This window comes from Gnatocerus cornutus, chromosome 1 (assembly GCF_029298725.1).
Source record: "Gnatocerus cornutus isolate USDA-ARS CGAHR chromosome 1, icGnaCorn1.1, whole genome shotgun sequence".
Taxonomy (NCBI): Eukaryota; Metazoa; Arthropoda; class Insecta; order Coleoptera; family Tenebrionidae; genus Gnatocerus; species Gnatocerus cornutus.
Window position 1 is genome coordinate 33,341,800 of NC_142233.1, and position 20,519 is coordinate 33,362,318.

Consider the following 20,519-nt stretch of genomic DNA (forward strand, 5'->3'; position numbering starts at 1 on the left):
AGAGGGAGAAGATGTGGTGCTGGCAAATGGAGTTCAAAGGCGGGGAAAAAGGAGGAAGAAAAGGGGTAAAGAGCGAAAAATTAGTTGAATGTTCGGTGTTTGCGTAAAGAGCAGAGCCGAAGCGGGCAGAATTTGTGCCCTGTTTGCCCTGTTATGTTAATACATATTATTAAAAATGAGTTGTAGTTTTGCGACTTTTTAATAAAATATGAAAATTATGTATGTATTATGGTCTGGGTCTAGTTGATTCGGATTAAATATTAAATGTTTATCTGCACTTTTTGTAATTTATCTCGCGTAATTTGGTGTTTTATCAATTTATCTGGGTAAAGTTGCGTTTTCGCCCCCCGAGAAATGCGCATGCATTTGTACATATTGTACATGTACATATTTTCTCGTACAGTAAAACTTTAGTCAAATTTGAAGCTTTAAAATTATTTTTTGACAGAAAGTTCTATTGTCCATTTAGTTACCACTCTCGCCCACTGTTACTTTTAGGATGTTTTATTTTCGCTAACCTTAGTAAATTGCATGTTTCGAAAATGGTAATTAAAAAAAACATTTACTTTGATCGCTTACTTTAAAATGTTCAAAATGTCAAAAAAAATAATTTGACCGCGACTGTACATGCAATTTACTTTGAACAACTCACCACAATTTAGTTTTTGGTAATTATAAAAACGGTAAAAATAAAATAAAATAAAATAAAATAAAATCCAATGTATGTACTTGCTCCTCCGTATAGATTCGAGCACAATTCATGATTGATAATAAAATATTAACTTTTGCTAAAACACTCTTATTATGGGCGCAATACTCCTTGAATCCGCCCCTGTGTTATTTATTAACAAATCTAGGGAATTTCGATTTATATCTTGAGTAAACTAACTTTCTAAATCCCCACCACCAAGTCCGTTGCACACAGCCGCCACGCGTTGTAGAGCTGGTGGCCTGGTTAAAACGTCAAAAATTTGAGTAAAAATGAGGAATAATTTTTTTTTAACTATTTGAACTTGGCGTTTATCCGAAGAAACGATTTTTGTCGATTTATGTTTGCTTTTATAAGTAAAATAAATTAATTAAAATCGAAATTTTTTATTATACTGTTCAATAAATCTAAATGAAACAGTCTAATCTTTTATTTTTTTCATAAATTTCAGCTAAATACAAAAAATTGCAAGAAAAAAAGTTAATTATATGCAATCAACAATACCATTTTATGTGGCGGTGTGTTACGGCCTTTGTAGTGGGGGTAATTTTAAAAGCACAAATTTGACAGATCGTTTGCTCGTTCCCGCCAATACCTGGTTGTTTTCCTCTCGCATTGAAGACCGTTTCCTGCAACGATTTCTTGAAGAAATGGAAGGTTTTGACGACCCCGGCGTCTTCTTCAGCGACAATTTCACCGTCGACGACAACCCAGTTGATTCTCAAGTCAATTTACAGGGTGTTAAAAAGAAATTCAAAGAATTTCTGCGCCAGTACCATTCTGAGAATTTCAACTACAAATACAGGTGAGTTTCCTTTTAGATCTGTGGTAAATAGTAATGAAATTACTTTATTAGAGATACATTAAAGCGAAACTACAATTTGGGGCAGTTTTATCTCGAGGTCAACATTGAAGATGTCGGCGCGTTTGACGAAACTTTGGCTGATAAACTGTTTAAGCAACCTTCAGAACATTTGAGTGTGTTTGAGGAGGCCGCCAAAGAAGTTGCTGATGAACTTACAGCCCCCAGGCCTGAAGGAGAGGAGGCTGTTGAGGATGTGCAGATAATGTTGTCTTCAGATGCTCTCCCTACAAACTTGAGGCACATGAAAGTAAAATCTCTCCCAAGAATCAACAACTTTTACTAACTAAATCTTTCCTAGTCCGACGTTGTATCCAAACTCGTAAAAATCCCAGGAATTATAATAAGTGCTTCTGGAATCAAAGCCAAGGCAACAAAAATCGCAATTCAGTGCAGATCTTGTAGTAACGTCATCCCAAACTTGCCTGTAAAACCAGGATTAGAAGGTTACGTGATGCCCAGGAAATGTAACACGTGAGTCTGTTGTTTTGTGCCCCCAGAAACTAACCGCTGTGATTTAGGGAGCAAGCAGGGCGCCCCAAATGTCCTCTAGATCCTTATTTCATAATCCCGGATAAATGCAACTGTGTGGACTTCCAAGTCGTCAAACTACAAGAGCTCCCTGATGGAATCCCCCAAGGGGAAATTCCTCGCCACTTGACCCTCTACTGCGACCGGTATTTGTGTGAAAAAGTAGTCCCAGGAAACCGTGTCCACGTCCTGGGGATCTACTCCATAAAAAAAATTGCCAAACTTGGAAGGGTGCTTCTTTAAACCCTCTTCTCCCACAGTTCTAATGTTGAAATTCCAGAGAGACGACCGCGATAAAGGCACCACGGGAGTCCGCGCCCCCTACATCCGCGTAGTGGGTTTCCAACTTGACTCCGAGGGCATGGGCTCCTCCTCCGTTTCCATTGTCACATCAGAAGAAGAAAACCTCTTCAGACGACTGGCAGAGTCGCCCAACATTCACGAAAGAATCGCCAACAGCATCGCTCCGTCGATTTTCGGTTCTGCAGACATCAAAAAAGCGATCGCGTGCCTCTTATTCGGGGGCTCCAGAAAGCGTCTTCCTGATGGTCTAACACGCCGAGGAGACATCAATGTTCTTTTGCTAGGTGATCCAGGAACTGCAAAGTCTCAGTTGTTGAAATTCGTCGAGAGGGTGGCCCCCATTGGGGTGTACACGTCTGGGAAAGGGAGCTCCGCTGCTGGTTTAACGGCGTCGGTGATGAGGGACCCCAGCTCGGTAATTGTCTTTTTCCCTCGAAATTGTAATTACAGTTTTGTTGCAGAGAAACTTCGTTATGGAAGGGGGCGCCATGGTTTTAGCTGATGGGGGCGTCGTGTGCATCGATGAGTTTGATAAGATGAGGGAGGACGACAGGGTGGCAATTCACGAAGCCATGGAGCAACAGACCATTTCTATAGCCAAAGCGGGCATCACCACGACTTTGAATTCCAGATGCTCGATTCTGGCGGCGGCGAACAGCATTTTTGGGCGGTGGGACGAAACCAAAGGCGAAGAAAACATTGATTTTATGCCCACGATCCTCTCGCGTTTCGACATGATCTTCATTGTGAAGGACGAGCACGACCAACAGCGCGACATGGTGAGTCAAACCACCCTAAATTTAGCCCCCTTACCCCAGAAATTTTAGACTTTAGCCCGCCACATCATGGGGGTGCACATGAACGCCGGCCAGATGACCAACGAGCCAAAAGAAGGCGAGCTGTCTTTGGAGCTGATCAAGAAGTACATCAACTACTGCCGCACGTAAGAAAACAACATTTCTTCAACAAAGATATATTTTCGGTATTTACAGGCGATGTGGCCCCCGGCTAAACGCCGACGCGGGGGACAAACTGAAAAGGCGCTACGTCATGATGAGATCTGGGACTAACCAACACGAGAAGGAGCACCGTAGTTCTATTCCTATAACTGTGCGTCAATTAGAAGCAGTCATTCGCATTTCTGAAAGCTTGGCGAAGATGCAGCTCCTCCCATTCGCTACAGAGAGTCACGTGAACGAGGCGCTCCGCCTCTTTCAAGTCTCCACATTGGACGCCGCTATGAGTGGAGGCTTGGCCGGTGAGCACCCACTCTAACAACCTCGAGATCTTCATGTTTTGTTTCAGGGGGCGAAGGCTTCACCACTGAAGAAGAACACGAGATGTTGGGCCGCATCGAGAAGCAGCTCAAACGGAGGTTTGCCATCGGAACTCAGGTTTCGCAGCAGAACATCTTGCAGGACTTCACTCAGCAGCAGTATCCAGAGCGGGCGGTGCTTAAGGTTATCTACACTATGATTCGTCGAGGACAATTGCAGCACAGAATGCAACGCAGGATGCTGTATCGCATCAGTTAAACCAGTTTTGTGAAGGCATTTTTTTATTTTGTTAATATAACAATTACCAACCGTCGATTCTTTGTTTGAAAGGATACTCGCGGTGTTTTTCTACCCCTTTGAAAAACAAGAAGTCGAAGATTCGCCCGTTTTCGCCGCGATCTAACGCGTTTAACTTTTCCATGTCGGAGTCAGATAACTCGAAGTTGAAGAGATCTATGTTTGATTTGAGGCGCTCAGGGTTGCCGCTTTTAGGGATGACGATGATCCCTTGTTGGACCAAGTGGCGGAGGAGGATTTGACCGGGAGTTTTCTTGTATTTTTCGGACAGTTCTTGAACGCAGGGGTGTCCCAGGATATCGGGGAAATCCTGGATACTAAAAACGACTCAACCTCTTTGATCAACAATTCTACTTACGAGTAATTGTATTTCGAACTGAAATGTTTATTCGCGCCGGGGCTCCCTAGAGGTGAGTACCCAGTAACAGCAATATCGAGGTTTTTGCATAACGACCTCAACTCCTTCTGTTGGAGGTACGCGTGGAGTTCGACCTGTAGCACCGCTGGCTTAACTTTCGCATTTTTGTAGATTCTTTGAATTTGCTCTTCGTTGAAATTCGAGAGCCCGATGGCTTTAGTGAGACCTTGTTCAACTTGTTCTTCCATCGCCTGGAAATTTCCGTATAATTTTGTCAACGGGGTTGTAAATCCCCACCTGCCAAGTCGTGTTAATATCGCTATCGTTATCCAAACAGAACGAGCCATCTTCGTTTGTCAAGGGTGAGAAGGTAGCTTCATTACAGTGGAAACTGAAGGGCATGTGAATAAGATAGAGGTCAACGTAACTGACTTGGAGCTTGTCTAAAGACATCTTAAGGAAACGCCCCACGTCCGACGCCCTGTTTCCGCAATTGGGGAGCTACAAAAAATCGTCCAATGAGAGCTTTGGTTGCGTTAGCCCTACCTTTGTGGTGATGAAGAGCTCCTCCCTCTTTCCCTTCCCTTCGTCGAACCATTTTTTTAGGACGTTCCCGATAGTCTCCTCTGTGTTGTAATTGAACGCCGTATCTACAACTGCGAGTTGGTGGGTTGGAAAGACAGGGGTTCACTCACCGATGTGTCTATACCCCGCCTCTAGCGCCGCCCACACGGCTTTCTCCACCTCTTCGGGTTGGGCCCTCCACGTGCCTAAGCCCACAATGGGCATTTCTAAGACTTTGGAGCTCGCTAACTTTACACACCTCATGTTTGCACGGTCGACGCTCGACTAAAAGTTTGTAATTAGGTGATGATGCTATTTATAGGAAAAGTTGCGAACGAACTTGACACTATTCTTAGATTGTCAGAATTTTTCGCCGGATTTATTTACTGTTTTTGTTTTCAGTGGTGTCCGAGATGGAGGGTGGTTTGTTTCGGGGTTAGAAAATTATCGATTGGGGTGGGCTGCGGGGGAAGGGTACTGCTAAAAATATAACGTGCTTTTGGGGGTGATTATGCGGAGATGTTTTGTCTGAAAGGGTAACGAAGTGTTCACCTGGTGGTGGAGTGTTTCGTGACATCATTTTGGACCAATGGGAATGTAGTGAAAAACGTCGTGATTGGTGGAGGTTGTTAAGAGCAAACTAGATGAGTTTCCCAGACCTGAAGTTTTTATTAACAACTAGCATATACATTATTATTATTTTTGTTATAAAATTTGTCTTGTTTTGTTGGAAAGACAATCATGCGCATCTTCATAAATTCATTTACTCAGATAAACGTGATATATTAATGATTACAATGTGTTTGTCTAACCTAATTATACATTATCGTCTACAGTAACTTTGAATTGTCACGCTCATTTCTGTCCGTTCCACAGCACAACCCCATTCGATCGAGAAAAACAAACTACAACAATCACTCTGCAAAAGACAACTAATTCTGGTATCACGCAATCGTTTTAAGCACCAATCGCACTTTGAACTTATCCGGCCCTCGTCTATGTACAAAAGAAGATCTATAACGCAAGTATACAAAAATATGTATGAAAAATAACTCTATGGCGCTGCACACCCAAGTTTCAATCCAAAGTGCGTTGATGTCGACAAACTACATATCCAAATATGTAATTTCAATAGTCTTAAAATAAAAGTCACTTTTCACATCGTTTTTGTCTTTCGTTTCACTGAGAAGGGTACTTCTGCACAGTGCTGTACATAACCGGCACGTTCGGTTGCTGTCCAGGTTGAGCAGTCCATTGTCCTTGCTGTGGCATCATGCAGTACTGTTGTTGATACTGGTACTGTTGGTACGGATAGCCCTGCATATAGCCTCCATAGCCTTGGTACCAATACCCGCCGTATCCGTACGAGTAGGGCTGTGCTTGGGCCCCCGGCGCTACAGTCGCACCTGCCGTCATGGCAGAACCGGGATCCGCGCCCATACCCCCGTTTTCTTTGCCCCAGAAGCACTTTACCATTTGACCGTTGATTTCGGTGTTGTGGATTGTTTCGATGGCGTGCGTCGCTGATTCTTTGGTAGCGAATTTTATAAAAGCGTAACCTTTGTCTTTGAACACTCGGATGTCTTGGATGACGCCGAATTGGACAAAGGTCTTTTGCATCAGCTCTTCGGTCAGACCGTTGGTGAAGCCGCCGCAATACACCGTGCAGTTGGTGGGGGAGCTCTGATTGTACACCTACGGAAAGCAAAAAATTTTATTTTTCCCCTGATCGTTTGTTTCTGGGTTCTATTAATACATGATTTTTCGGCTGAAATGATGCAAATCTAGTGTAGTCAAAGTACATTTCAAACATTTAAAATGAATTTGTTTTATCGCGAAATGTTACCACATGATACGCCATTGGGCTCCAACTTCGCTGTCATTGATCTGTCATCTGTCAAGTCAGGTGTAAGTGTTATACAGGGTCTATCAGAACTAGCGGACCAAAATGAAACGATGTATTCACAATCTTCTGGGAATAATTGGAAAAATGTTTAAAAAAATCCATCTTTAATAGTGATCAGAAAATGAACAATTTAAACTAACCAATCGTGTTGCTGATGTTAAGTTACCTGAAAATTAGCTTTTCCTGCTTTATATGTAACTATGGATGCATCTTAAATATTTTTGCATTGTTGTTACACTGACGTAATTTTTTAGGTGACGTCTTCTCATAAAAATTGACAAGTTTATTTTAAGACCAACAAAATGAAATAATAAACTCAAACTTTAAAATTAACAGAATCCGAAAAACAGATTAGTAAATGAATACAGAAATAACAAAAATGAATGAATTAGCGGTATAAATTTGAAAAAATAGGTAAATAGTTTTTAAAGTAAATGTTCAAAATTTCTTCCTTCCACTTGAATGCACAGAGCAACTCTTCTCAGTAGACTTGCCCTAGCATTACTGACCATTTCAGCTGTTATTGAAGCAAATGCTTCTTGAATGCGGTTTCTTAACACGTTAATATTTTCAGGCATATTTCGGTACACCAAATTCTTGACGTGTCCCCAAAGGAAAAAATCTAAGGGCGTAAGGTCTGGCGACCTGGGGGGCCAACGTCTTGGGCCTCCGCGGCCTATCCATGCATTAGGAAATCTAACATCTAAATGGTTCCTAGTTACATTTGCAAAATGTGCTGGGCATCCATCATGTTGGAACCAAATATTGTTAATGTCAACATTTCTTAATCTTTGTAGAGGAATATTGTCTAGCAGCATGTCCAAATCATCAACTAAAAAATTTGTATAAATTTGGCCGTTGAGTCTGGCGGGAAATTCGTACGGGCCAACCTGAAAGAATGTGATGTTTTATAATTGCGTATAACTTGTTCTCAAAACAATTTACTCTGGCGTTCCCAAAAATTCCAGCCCAAAGATTGACAGAAAATCTTTGCTGGGGATTACTTTGCCTGAAGACGTGCGGATTATCTCGCCCCCAAACATGAAAATTTCTTTGATTGAAAAATCCATCTTTTTGAAAGCAAGATTCGTCTGTAAACAATATGCTTTTGACGAAGTTCTCATTTGCTTCATGTTCCCGCAGAAGCCAAGTACAAAACTCCACTCTTAGAGGATAATCTTCCGGCGTAAGACATTGCACTTTAGTATAATGAAATGGGTGCATTCGTTCGTCTTTAAGAATACGTTGAACAGAAGAGGTGGACATTTCAAGATTTCTGGCCACAATACTAATGCTCGTTTCAGGTTCCTCTTCAAAAATCTCAATAACCGCTTCCTCGTTGTCCACGGTTCTCGCAGTTCTTGGGGCACCCCCAACCTCCCTTCTGCATACTTTTAAATTACCAGATTCTCTTCCTCTCTGTACTAATCTTAAAATAACATTTCGGCTAGGCTGTTCCCTATTCGGAAAACGAAGTGCGTATTGCTGGATAGTAGCTGTTGCACTGCGATTACACTCTCCATACAACAAGACCATATCAAAATATTCTTCCGGGGTAAACATAATTAATTATTAAATACAATGAAACCACAAATCAACGTTTGGAATGACTGTCTAATTGTCAGAAATACTTTGTTATGACATAACAGTCAATTATTTTTTGCAACAATTAAATAGGTTTCTATGGTAAAAAATATATGTTTTAAGGTAATTTTACATCTACAACACGATTGGTCAATTAAAACCGTTCTTATTTTAAAAGCCAACAAGAATGGATTTTTTTAAACAATTTTCTCTTTATCTGCAGAAGATCATTTATCCATGGGATGATTTTGGTCCGCCAGTTCTGATAGACCCTGTATTTGCGGTTTGTGGTTGTTACAAGACACATGAACACTTTTGTGGGCTTGTCTTATTGTTATGCTTGGTGACAAGTAACAAAATAACGTTCACCGGTGCAAAGCACGCAGTTTTTTTTTTAAGTTGGACAAAATCGTATGGTGTAAAAAAATGTCAACGCACCCTTTGATTAATATTAATAAGAATCACCCTGTATTATTGGCCCAGTCGTAGTCGATTTTCATTAAAAAAAAAGCACCTCGGCTCCGCCTCGGACATTAATCTGTCGAGCGTGGCCGCCACGTGCTCCTTTTTGCTCTCGTTACATAATATACTATTATTACGATCGATAATTCAAAAACTGTTGGTTTGTTTTTGCTCATTCTAGCGGCATTCCTGTGTTTTTGTTGCCAAGTTTTTGCAGACGGGAGCGATTTATCGCCAGGAAATTGAGTAATATTTCGATTCCAAAAGATAAAATTATTATTTCTGCTTAATTAATCTCATTGAAAGAATGGAGTGTTAGTAGAATTCCATGATGGGATCGTCCGCCTTACAATGCATTCATGAGATAAACTGTTAATGAAAGTTTGAACAAAACATCTTTGATTGGTTTCGCCGAGTGAAAGTTACGGCCTATTAAGAGCTTAATAACAAATATCTAATTGGATAATTTCATGGGCTACTTTCGGTAAATAAACATGATGATGCGTATTAAGCGGAGGTTTAGCAATGAAAACAATGATAACCCCAGAAAGTTAACCTTGGAGATTCTTTTGATAAAATTCGGGACAATGCAGTAATTAAGTTGCTATTATTTGACAGTGGCGCGTTGGGTAAAACAGTGAAGATAAACCTAAAAAGGGTAAAAACTGCGAGGAAAAACAAACACTGCTTGAAACCAGTTTGTTTCCGACATAACCTCGAAATCATCCCTTAAACTGACCTCGTCAAACGTGGGTTGTTTCGCCCTCTGCGAGGGCCTCTCTGTCTTGGGCGGGGGAGGTTTCCTCGTCGACCAATTTGTCCGGATGGACCTGGAGCCCAACCACTGTCCATTCATGGCCTGAATGGCGTTCTCAGCCTCTGCTTTCTTGACGAACGAAACAAAGGCATAACCTTTCGACTTGAGCGTCTGCGGGTCTCTGACGATTCGGCAGTTGGAGATTTCCCCGAAGGGAGCGAAGGCCTCTCGAAGGGTTTCAGTCTCGATCTCCGGCGACAAGTCGCCCACGAAAATGTGATGATGATTTGAGGTATCTTGCTTGGGCTGATTTCCCGGGCTGGTGGCCCAATTCACCTTCATTTCTTTGTCGAGGAACACGCGTTTGTTCATCGCCGCCAGTGCCGTAGAAGCTGACTGGTGGTTGGTGAATTCGACGAAGGCGTAAGGGTCGTTGCCGGGTTCGCGGATAATCTTACAGCCTTTCACGGGACCGATTTGCGAAAAGAGGGTGCAGAGGAGGTCCTCTGACACCGAAGAGTCGAGGTTGCCTACATACAAAGTTTTTGGATGGCTCTCGTCCGACATGGTGACGCCGGCACTACTTGACGGCGGGGCTTCCACTACACCACACTTATACACGCTTATTGCACATAAAGCGGTGCGGATTCCCTAGGGGGGCGCGATCACCATCCGGGAATATCGCGATCGAAGCGATAGCGGAATGGATGACAAAAACTGGCCAACTTTTCTGCACTACACTTCCAGCTGTCATCAAAAAACGGTCAAACGACAAAAGTCCCTAGTACTGGCCACGCCTGCGCATCCCAACCACAACACAAAAAATTAAACACTACTCAAATTCAAACCACAAAATCACTACGATTTTAAACAGTTCTCCCTAAAAATCATTCAAACATATTTTTTTCACATACATAGTTTTTATGTAAACCACCTTGGAGCGGTTCGCCCCAAAATATCCCTTGGTTTTCTCAAAAAATTAAAATTGTTACCATTGCCAACCTAACATACACGATTGGCACTTCTGAAATCGCCAAAATTCCAGAAATAAAATCCTTAATTTTTATTTCCAATTAATTTCTTTCAAGAGGAGAAAGAGCACTTCAACTCCCCAAAACGCAAAAATCTCCATAAAACTTTTCCATTCCCCCTCCACCACCTGCACCATCTGTCACAGCAACGTCAACTTTTCTAGGTTATGTTCCTAACCCCACTTTCCAAAACATCTTGTTCGACAAGAAAAACCTCTCTAAAAAGCAAACAAACGAGCAGATAGCACCGCTATCGCCAAATGTTCAAATTATGATCCACCATCACCCCCATTTTCGACCATGTCTTCTGAAGATTCAGCCGAATCCCGGCAGACAAACGAATTCGCGGCCCTAGAAGTGAGTACTCTTCGTATTTTGACCTTCTTTTACCCCCATTTCAAGGCGATTTACGGCGACGACTTGGTGGATTTGCGCGGCAAATCGGCGTGGAACAAGTGGTCCCCATTGAATTTCAAAATTTCTTTGAACCCCCAGCAAGGGAACTCTGGTTTTCATGAGGTGCACGTGAAACTCGACTTGCATATTCTCTGTGACGAAAAGTACCCCAATAGTGTGCCTAAGATAAAACTAGAGAATAGCAAGGGGCTGTCTGACAGTTTGCTTAGTCAACTGTGTAATGAGTTGGAAATTAGCGCTAGCAAGTTGAAGGGGGAAGAGATGATTTTTCAGTTGTCCCAACATGTGCAGGAGTTTCTCCATCGTCACAATAAACCGACTTCAAAGAGTTTTTATGATCAGATGTTACAAAGGAAGAAGGAGAAGGAGGAAAAAGACTTACTGGAGAAATTAATTGAGGAGGACAGACAAGTAGAATATTAAATTAGTATAATTCAAATTACAATGTTTTATTTCAGCGGCAATTCATTTTACAGGAAGTGCAGCGCCGCCAGGAAATGTTAAAATCGGAGTCGCGGCTCAGGCGTGAACACAGATACAATTCCGATAATTCCACTGAGAATGACAGTGATAACAGGCGACAGTCCTTATCAAACAAGTGAGTGACTGTCATTCTCAGTCATTTTTTAAGTATTTTTTCCAGTTCTAATGACAACAGCGACGAATGCTTATGTGATCACAAACAAACTGTTCTCATCAAGTTCGGTAACAGAGAAATAAAACGAGGCCAGTGCTTGCGTTAGTTTCCATAATCGGAAAAACTTGACTTTATCGTATCATTTTTAGGCCATTGTAGCTTTAATCACGTCGTGTTTATCGGGATCGACGTAAAAACAGGCGAAATCGTCCTTCTCAGCGAATGGACGGTGAAAAACACGCGACATTTATGCAGTTTGGAACAAGAATTTAATTATCTGACGAAATTAAAACACCCGAATCTCGTCCACTTTTTAAACTACAAGCTTGAATGTCTTTCGGAAGACACCAGCGTCGTTTACATACTGAAGGAATTTGTCAACGGCCCCAACTGTTCGTTTTTCTTGAACGAAAATTTCAGCGTCAACGTGCAATTTATTAAATATATCGCTAAAGGCGTTCTCACCGCTTTGGATTATTTACACAGAAACAACGTCGTCCATAAAGACATCAGAGACAGCTGCGTTTATTTAACCGAAGGTAAAATCAAGAGTGTTTAGAAAATCAACCACGCCAACTTGATTTCAGGTGGTGTTGTTCTGTCCAATTACAGCCTTCACCGCCGCCTCACCGACATTTCTTCCCAAAACAATTTCACCAATTACAGCAAAAAGACTGATATTTTTAAGTTTGGCGCTTTTTTAGTCGCACTTGTTCAAGGGGCGGTTCTGTCCGACGAAGACGTGGAAATCCCTGCGGCCGTTCCTCCGGAACTACACGATTTTTTAACGAGGTTGGTACCCCTGACTGGGAAAACCAAACCCAATTTTTTTTTTACAGATGCTTGGAAAAACAAGAGAAGGAACGCTTCACCGCCAGTCAATTGTTAAATCACCCGTTTTTGCGGTGGAACGACGTTTTATCGTCACCTGTGCATAAAAACGTTGAGAACGACAACGATAGAAACGTCTCTCCTGATGTAACATCAAAAGAATTGTCGTTGCAGCAGAACGGCCAATCACGAATTGAACAAGAGTTCGAGTTTGTTCATAATTTGGGAAAAGGCGCCTTTGGGGATGTTTTCAAAGTAGGTTGGTAGTACCGTTCAGAATTCCCCCCTAAAGGTTGGTTTACAGGCGAAAAACAAGTTAGATGATCGGTTTTACGCAATAAAACGCATTAAACTCAACCCGAAAAACAAACAATTGAACAAAAAAATCGTTCGAGAGGTGAAACTACTCTCGCGGCTCAATCATGAGAATATCGTGCGGTATTATAACTCTTGGATTGAACGGACTACTATAAAACAAGATGAATGGAGTGAAGAGAGTACAGTGTCGTCTCCTAATGATCGGAGACCCAAAATAGCCCGACATGACGAGGTGAGTTGCAGCCACGCCCCCACCAATATGGCGTCAATAATAAAACAGTAGCCCCGCCTTTCCCTACAGGAATTTGTTGTAGTTCACGCTTAATGACAATATAGAAGAGCTCGCTCCACCAATGAAAAACGTGGAAGTGTCGATTACGTACGACAGCAAGTCGCAGGCCGCCTTCATTTCGAGTTCGGACGATTCTAGTAGTGATGATGATGACAGTTGGGCGGTGTAAGCCACGCCACTTTGATTTTGGTATAATGTGACATTGCGTCTTTTAGATTTGACGAAGAGTCTGATTCGGATGGCATCGAGTTCGTCAAGGACACCACCGAGGAGAGTGTCCTTGACCAGGGGAGTCAATCAACGAAGAGCTCGAACAAGGATTCCGCCCTCGAAACAGGCAACTTGATTGAATTCATGTACATTCAAATGGAATTTTGCGAGAAGAGCACGTTGCGCAACGCCATCGACAACAGCGTGTATTTGGACGAAGACCGCGTCTGGAGGCTCTTCAGGGAGATCGTTGAAGGTGCGTTTCCACGCGGCCAATTGACTTTCTCACCTAAATTCGCAGGATTGGCTCATATTCACCAACAAGGAATGATCCACCGCGACCTCAAACCAGTGAATATTTTCTTGGATTCTGCAGACCACGTGAAAATCGGCGACTTCGGATTGGCCACCAACATAAAAACAAAGTTGAATGAATACAGTTTCGCCACGTTTCCGGCGGAAAAGGAGGATACGATGGATGAGAGTAAAACTGGGTTGATCGGGACGGCTCTGTATGTCGCCCCCGAGTTGGGGGTGGCTTCCAAGGCCAACTATAATCAAAAAGTGGATATTTATAGTCTGGGGATAATTTTTTTCGAGATGTGTTACAAGCCGTTGGCCACCACCATGGAGAGGATCAGCATTTTAACAGGGCTTCGCAAAAAAGAGATCGTTTTTCCGGAGGATTTCCCGGAGGATCTCCCGAACAACGTCAACCAGAAGTTTCTCATCAAATGGCTGCTGACTCACGACATCTCCAACAGACCCACATCTCAGCAGTTGTTGCAGTCAGACCACGTGCCGCCACCTGTGTTGGAAGAGTGTCAGTTGCGAGAGTTGGTTAGACACACTCTGTCCAACCCCCAACTCAAATGCTACAAGTATTTAATTGCGTCGTGTTTTAATCAAGTTTCAACACCTGCTCAGGATATCACTTATGACAAAGACCCCTCAGCGCCCACTCTGAGTAAACCGATCGGAGTTTACGACTTTGTCAAAGAAACGATAGTTAAGGTAAGTTCACACTGATCATTTCCACTCACCTGTGTTAGATTTTCAAGCAACACGGCGCGCAGAATCTCTCCACTCCGCTTCTGATGCCGAAGAGTCAATATTATAAAGAAGTGGAGTCTTGCGTCAACCTCATGACCCACTTCGGAGGTATAGTCAGTCTTCCTCATGATCTCAGAGTACCTTTCGCCCGCTACGTTGCGTGGAATGGAATCACTTTGTTTCGGCGGTACTCCGTAGAGCGGGTGTACCGAGAGAAGAAAGTCTTCGGCTTCTTACCACGGGAGTTGTACGAATGCGCCTTTGATATAGTCACCCCGAGTCCAGGGAACCACATTCCTGACGCCGAGATTCTATACGTCGTCTTCGAGATTATAAATGAACTCCCTGGGATAAAAAACAAGCAAGTGACGATTCGGTTGAACCACACCTCGCTGATGAAGGCGATTTTGTTGCACTGCGGGATCAAGGAGAGGCACCAGGAGGTGTTGCAGAAAATCTCCGACGTCAAAGTGAGTAAAAAAATGTCGTCGCATCTTCGCCAATTCGTTTTTCAGGACGGCAAACTATCCAAAACGGACCTGCAGACGTACTTGATCGGTTTCGGGCTTTCGGATAACTCCATTTCGACCTTGACCAACCTCTTCAGCTGCGAGTTCGAGATCTCGAAGGCTGTAAACCAGTTGCAACACATCACTCGAAAAAAATCAAACGAAGCGAGTCTTCTGGCGAAACAAGCTCTGCAAGACTTGAAGACGATAGCGCACAACGCGGAAGCCTTCGGGGTCACAGTCAGTACCCCAATTTCTCACGATTCCTAGTAATTTCCTGTTGTAGTTCCAAATGGTCATTTCCCCAGGAATCGTCTACAACATCAAGCAGTACTCTGGAATGATCTGCCAATTCGTTTGCGAGCTAAAAAAGAAGCACAAACACGGAAATAAAGAAGTTCTTGCCGCTGGTGGACGCTACGACTCCATGATCACTTCCTACCGGAAAATGATGGAAAACGCGGGGATGCAGGGTCGAGACATCCGCCAGTCGGCAGTGGGGGTGTCGCTCTCCTTAGACAAGTTAGCTCAGGCTGTGGTCAGAGAACAGAGCGAAGACTTACCTTCCAAAGAGTATTTAGACGCCGCTGTTTGCTCCGTGGGTACTAAACCCTTACTTAAAGAAAAAACGAAAGTATTGAGAATGTTGTGGTCGATCGGAATCCGCTGCGTTATGATCGAAAGCACCAACATTGAGGAAATACAAGAACAATGCTCGGACCTCAAAGTCCCTCATATCGTCATGTTGAAAGACACCGAGCAGGGAATTGTGCGTGTGAGGAGTTGGGAGCGCGATCGCTTCCAAGAGAAGACTTTCAAGATGCCAGAGCTGGTGGAAAACATGCAGAGAATCATAAAGTCGTGGAAGGAGGGGGCGCAGGAGGTTGTACCAGCAGCCGGAGTTCTCTCGAAATCAGAGAGCAAATCGAGCTACTCGGAAAAGAACGACGTGCACGATGTGACGGTGTTGTTCGTCACCCATGATAAGTTGGCGGCCAACGCTCGGCGGCGCTACGAGCTACAAGTACGCTAAAACAGCTATTTTCGCCTTGTTACTCAAAATACGTTACAGATCAGATCTCATTTGGATGGTTTATTCAAGAAGTTAAGTGGGGCTGTGACTGTTCTGGGAGTCAGTGCAGAGTCGGATGTTATCAGGACCGTCTCGTCGTTTTTGGAATTCGAGACTGATCACCAGTTTGCGAAAAGCGTTGACACAATAATTGACAGGTGAGATTGGGGGTGATGTTTCCCTACTAAAATGAGGAATTTTCAGACATCAGCGCCACAAGAAGTACATAAATGATGTCTGCGATGAAATCTACGACCAGAAGAGTAAAAAGACAAAACCCATCGTGATTCTGTACAGTTTACATGATTCGTTTCACAGGATAATGATATGAATAAATTATTTTTACATATACTATTTATATTTACTCGATAGTACAATGGTTACACACCACAAACGAACGAAATCAGTAACACAATTTGTAACCGTGGATAACGGTGTAAAAAAAGTACAGTTCACTGTGTACAAATTGAATATAATCCTAGTAACTAGAAAAAAGTGGAAGTTTATCAAATATATAAAAACTAATAACTGTAGCCCCCGCTATACGACCCCCATTGGTTATAACCGCTATAACTACCTTGAGGGTACTGCCACCCTTGATACTGATACTGGTCGCCTTGACCGTATGAATAATTGTACTGCCCCGTTTGGGATCCTGAATATTGGTAAGAACCTTGGGCGGAGGAGTTTCCGTAGTTGCCGTAACTCCCATAAGAACTGGATTGCGACGCTTGTTGAGTGGAGGCCTTTCCTTTTTTATCAACGGAAGTGGCATCACTGCAATAGAAATAGTAGAAACACGACGGACTAAAAAACAAACTTACCTCTTGGATTCCTTCTTTTTCCCGCTTTCCTTACTCTGTTTGATGTACTTTTGATAGTCTTCATACGCTTTTTGTACTGATTGAATGTCCGCACCGAAATCCTCTAAATACTCTAATTTCCTCTGAGCAAACAACACCTTTTGGTCAGCGTCAGCTGATTCTTTCTCTAGAAAAGAATCAATCAGTTCGATTATCATGCTTTCAGTCACGTCTTCTTGTTGCAATGTTAAGTCAATGAGCTGTAGGTACAGTCGTGGATTATTGGGATCTTTCGTGATTCCCGACCTTAGAACCTCCAAGGCCTTATCTTTGTTCTTTAAAATCTTCAAGATGAACCTTGAATACTTTATGGCTATGTTACTAGAAATCATCTTGTTTTTGGAATTATTAATGTAGTGTTCAAACAACTGTGCGCACTTCTCAAAGTCATTCCTGCGCCTTTCCAAGTTTATCCTTCTGTAAGCTATCTGTAGAACGTTCGGCACAGACTTCTCCAAATTGACTAAAATTTCCGCGGCTCTGTTAAAATTCTGCACGCTTTCCTCGAACATGGCCCACTGGAGGTGCAAACTGGGTTTCTTCAAGTGGTGGATGGTACACGCCCTCTCGTACACGTCCCGGATTTTCGGTTGAAGCTCAGGATCCTTCAGATTTTCCAAGTAGTGAACGAACTTCAACCAAAACTCTTCGTACAAAGCGCAAGCGATCAGACAACGTTCAAAGAGAACCACAATGCGGACTTGGTCCCCTTGCTCGATTTCATAGTCTAGGTACTCCTGCCAGTTCTTCAGCTGGCACCGCTCCAAAGGTTTAACGTGGAAATATGGTCGCTTGATCTGAAACCAGCCCGGAATTAGACAGTTGGGTAGACTAAGAGGGCGTTTTAGTGCGGGGGGATATCAGATGGCCCTTGCGGCGTCCGCATAATTGTCTCAGGATCGCGTCGCGCAGCGCGCGACACAATCTTAGCAAAATCATCATGAAAACTACAAAAGTGGCAGAAATTGTTGGATTCTTACCCCTTCTTCGTAATTCCAGCGCGCTGTCACCGCCGCCACTGTGTTTTTGTGGATCTTTCTGCGTATCGAAACGATCCTCTCCCTTATAGCCTTCGTTTCTTCGTCAGTACTGACGGCTTTACTCGCGTCGTCTTCGCCGGGCGGCACGTCGGAATTGTCTGTTTTTGTCTCGTTGGCGGCGTCGTGCTTCAGCATGTGGCGCACTTCTTTGCGCAGCGCCAGGAACTCGTCAACTTCCACGACCTTGTTCGGCGGATTTGACGAAATGTGTTCTTGAAAGCTGCGAAAAACAGTTAGAAATTGGGGGCGACGTAGAGACGGTTAGTTACTTTTCGAAATGCGTGTTGTAGCCCTGCGTGGGCGTGGTAAAGAGCCTGTCGTAGATTGAAGTGACATGCTGCAGTCTCTTTCCCTCCGTTTCCCACTTAATGTACGAATCCCAGAGTCTGTCTGATCGGAACTCCAAGCCGCTGGCGGCGATGGCCCTCTCGAACTGCGATCTGATGTAGTCTTCGTCGTCCGGTTTCGTTGCCTTGACGTAAGTGAGGTAGTGGATCCACAAATCGACGGACAGTGGAATCGCTTTCAAGCCTCTCTCGAATACCTTTATAACCATCAATTAGTAAAAAGTGAATAGTGTCCACATTTTTGATGTGTATTTGTTTGCTATGTATGTTTATGGTTTACCTGCGTCTCGGGTGCCCCACTGGAGCAAATAAATACACACCAAAACAAAAAAAGTTTATGATACCTGGAAAAGACAATTAGTCTACTTATATGTAATATTGAGAAGTATTGTATTTTAGTTATCTCATCCTATCACGTGGAATTTATTTTGGGTTTTCTTACATTTTTCGGTTTGCGAAACTATATCCAGCGATGCAAGCCTCGCTGTTCACCTTGCTGAGACTCTTTTGGGGGTGATTTTACAATTTAACCTACTTCACTATATAGGTATTTCAAGTATTGTAAGATAACACAATTACAACTTAAATAACATATAAATAACACACTACGTATACAATTACAATATCGTATTTTGTATTCACTACAATTGTAATAATTAGCAGCCACCACGCCGAGCTGTAGGGATTGCAAAATAATTATGTGAGTGTATAAAGCATTGCACGGGATATGTCTAGAGAAAATTACGTACCTCCTCGCACTTCTTTTTGTTGCCTTTCCGCTTCTCGTAATCGGCGTACTTTCGCCAATAACCATAACAATAAGGATAGTGGGACAAAAACGCATCATACGCCTCGCGCGCCGCCTCCATATCATTCTAAAAACAATCTCAAGTAGCCCACATAATTTTTTCCATGCCTCATACCTCTTGATCCACGTACTGCAACAAATACGTCCAACCCGTAAAATCAGTCGGATCATCGTTCACAGCTTTCCAATACTTGTCTAACTCTGGAAGTTTTTTAGGTTTGACATTCTTATCTTCTTCTTTAACCGCAGCATTCTCTAGTGACGGTTTTTTCGACGGAGTTTCGCCCTCGGAAGTTGGCGATCCTGGGTCATAGTCACCTTCTGTTAGTTTACGTTTGGTTGCTTCTTTTTTTACTGTTGGTAGCTCGTCCTCGGAAACCACCTCAGTATCGGCGGGCAGTTCCGCACGTTTCGGACCTGGAAGCTCTTCATCAGAGACTTCCTCAGTTTCAGGTACTTTGACGGCTTGGACTGTGGGCAACTCGTCTTCTGAGATGTTTTCGGCGTCGGGCTCGCCGCTCTGCTAGAAAAGCAAACAAATTTATTTGTATTGTTACGTCGAAGTTGCCATGGTGACAGTAATAACAAAAAGAGTTTAAATTTATTACGTCATCATTTTTTTAAAACTTGTTTTTATTTGAAGAGCAAAATCCTTCAAGAACCTGTTGCTATAGGTGCAGTCAAGTTATAGGCACTCACCACTTGCTTCTCTTCCTCCTTATCGTCTCCATTCTCTAAAGTCATCTCTTTTTCATTTTCCTTTTCTTTCTCTACTGTCACTTCTTGCGGCGCCTCTACTTCGCTCAAATCATGAACTCCGTTCTTCTCCTCCTCCATTACAACGTCCTCAACGACTTCGTCAAACTCCTCTAAACTCTTCCCCTCAGCCACAGGCTGTGCAAATGATTCAGTTTCTGCCATGACATCACTGCCCTGTTGGGCCTCCTTGGCCATTCTTTCACTGATCAACGCACTCAACACGGCGTCTTCATCATCGTCTGCTGTTTGTCCGCGTGAATTGTCCACTTCTGATACATCCATTTCACGTCCATCTTCAGAAGCTCCATTCTTGTGAGCGTTGTTCAACTGCGCTTCTTCCTCCTCTTCAGACACTTCCACTTCCATTAAAACAACCTTTTTGCGGGTTTTCCTAGAGGGGGCCTTGACTGCCGGCGGCGTTCGCACGATTTTGCCGGAGCGTGTCCTCCTTACTATAGGAAGAATGGGGAGTAAGACGCCATAGGATTTGGGGCTGAAAAAGGAAACTTACCGTTTTCGGTGTTAGGGACTTCGTCACCGCTGTCCATTGTAGTTAAAATACACACGTTTTGGGGTTAAAAACAAGGGAAATTGTGCTGTTTTTTGCGAAATTGGACGCTGGTGTACACAACCACAAAAGCAGGAAAATACTGTGTTGGTAAAGCAGGTTTCTAAGTTACCGACCCAACTGTCATTTAAATCAGAGAACGATTTTTTAAATT

The 20,519-nt window shown here is 43.1% G+C and overlaps 5 protein-coding genes across 6 annotated transcripts; 2 read left to right on the forward strand and 3 right to left on the reverse strand.

Annotated features, from left to right (window-relative positions):
• The first annotated feature begins 1,274 nt into the window (after positions 1-1,274).
• Mcm5 (Minichromosome maintenance 5) lies at positions 1,275-3,995 on the forward strand. Its single transcript, XM_088047407.1, has 9 exons — positions 1,275-1,514; positions 1,566-1,821; positions 1,873-2,045; positions 2,093-2,333; positions 2,383-2,820; positions 2,867-3,184; positions 3,233-3,348; positions 3,398-3,663; positions 3,711-3,995. Exons 1-9 carry the CDS (start codon positions 1,360-1,362, stop codon positions 3,938-3,940), a joined length of 2,193 nt encoding a protein of 730 aa, XP_087903533.1. The 5' UTR covers positions 1,275-1,359; the 3' UTR covers positions 3,941-3,995.
• On the reverse strand, positions 3,946-5,334 carry LOC148181943 (1,5-anhydro-D-fructose reductase-like). The gene is made up of 6 exons (XM_088047441.1): positions 5,242-5,334; positions 5,033-5,186; positions 4,884-4,987; positions 4,635-4,838; positions 4,338-4,588; positions 3,946-4,296 (listed from the first exon to the last, which is right to left on the reverse strand). Exons 2-6 carry the CDS (start codon positions 5,163-5,165, stop codon positions 3,984-3,986), a joined length of 1,005 nt encoding a protein of 334 aa, XP_087903567.1. The 5' UTR covers positions 5,166-5,186; positions 5,242-5,334; the 3' UTR covers positions 3,946-3,983.
• A 607-nt stretch (positions 5,335-5,941) lies between these two features.
• On the reverse strand, positions 5,942-10,414 carry Rox8 (TIA1 cytotoxic granule associated RNA binding protein Rox8). The gene is made up of 2 exons (XM_088047429.1): positions 9,593-10,414; positions 5,942-6,596 (listed from the first exon to the last, which is right to left on the reverse strand). Exons 1-2 carry the CDS (start codon positions 10,175-10,177, stop codon positions 6,081-6,083), a joined length of 1,101 nt encoding a protein of 366 aa, XP_087903555.1. The 5' UTR covers positions 10,178-10,414; the 3' UTR covers positions 5,942-6,080.
• A 442-nt stretch (positions 10,415-10,856) lies between these two features.
• Gcn2 (eukaryotic translation initiation factor 2 alpha kinase Gcn2) lies at positions 10,857-16,333 on the forward strand. The gene is made up of 16 exons (XM_088047375.1): positions 10,857-10,998; positions 11,044-11,469; positions 11,517-11,656; positions 11,702-11,796; positions 11,845-12,234; positions 12,283-12,487; positions 12,535-12,781; positions 12,831-13,076; positions 13,159-13,301; positions 13,352-13,602; positions 13,648-14,360; positions 14,399-14,869; positions 14,915-15,148; positions 15,195-15,932; positions 15,981-16,138; positions 16,185-16,333. Exons 1-16 carry the CDS (start codon positions 10,942-10,944, stop codon positions 16,309-16,311), a joined length of 4,641 nt encoding a protein of 1,546 aa, XP_087903501.1. The 5' UTR covers positions 10,857-10,941; the 3' UTR covers positions 16,312-16,333.
• Prp39 (pre-mRNA processing factor 39) lies at positions 16,317-20,479 on the reverse strand. Of its 2 annotated transcripts, none has more exons than XM_088047395.1 (8): positions 20,309-20,479; positions 19,738-20,249; positions 19,154-19,558; positions 18,980-19,105; positions 18,153-18,427; positions 17,824-18,103; positions 16,805-17,640; positions 16,317-16,757 (listed from the first exon to the last, which is right to left on the reverse strand). In XM_088047395.1, the coding sequence occupies exons 1-8, from the start codon at positions 20,343-20,345 to the stop codon at positions 16,502-16,504; spliced, it is 2,727 nt and encodes a 908-aa protein (XP_087903521.1). In that variant the 5' UTR covers positions 20,346-20,479; the 3' UTR covers positions 16,317-16,501. The 2 variants fall into 2 exon arrangements, with proteins under 2 accessions (XP_087903521.1, XP_087903512.1); XM_088047386.1 differs by having other exon boundaries at positions 19,154-19,561; positions 20,309-20,478.
• Positions 20,480-20,519: the final 40 nt, after the last annotated feature.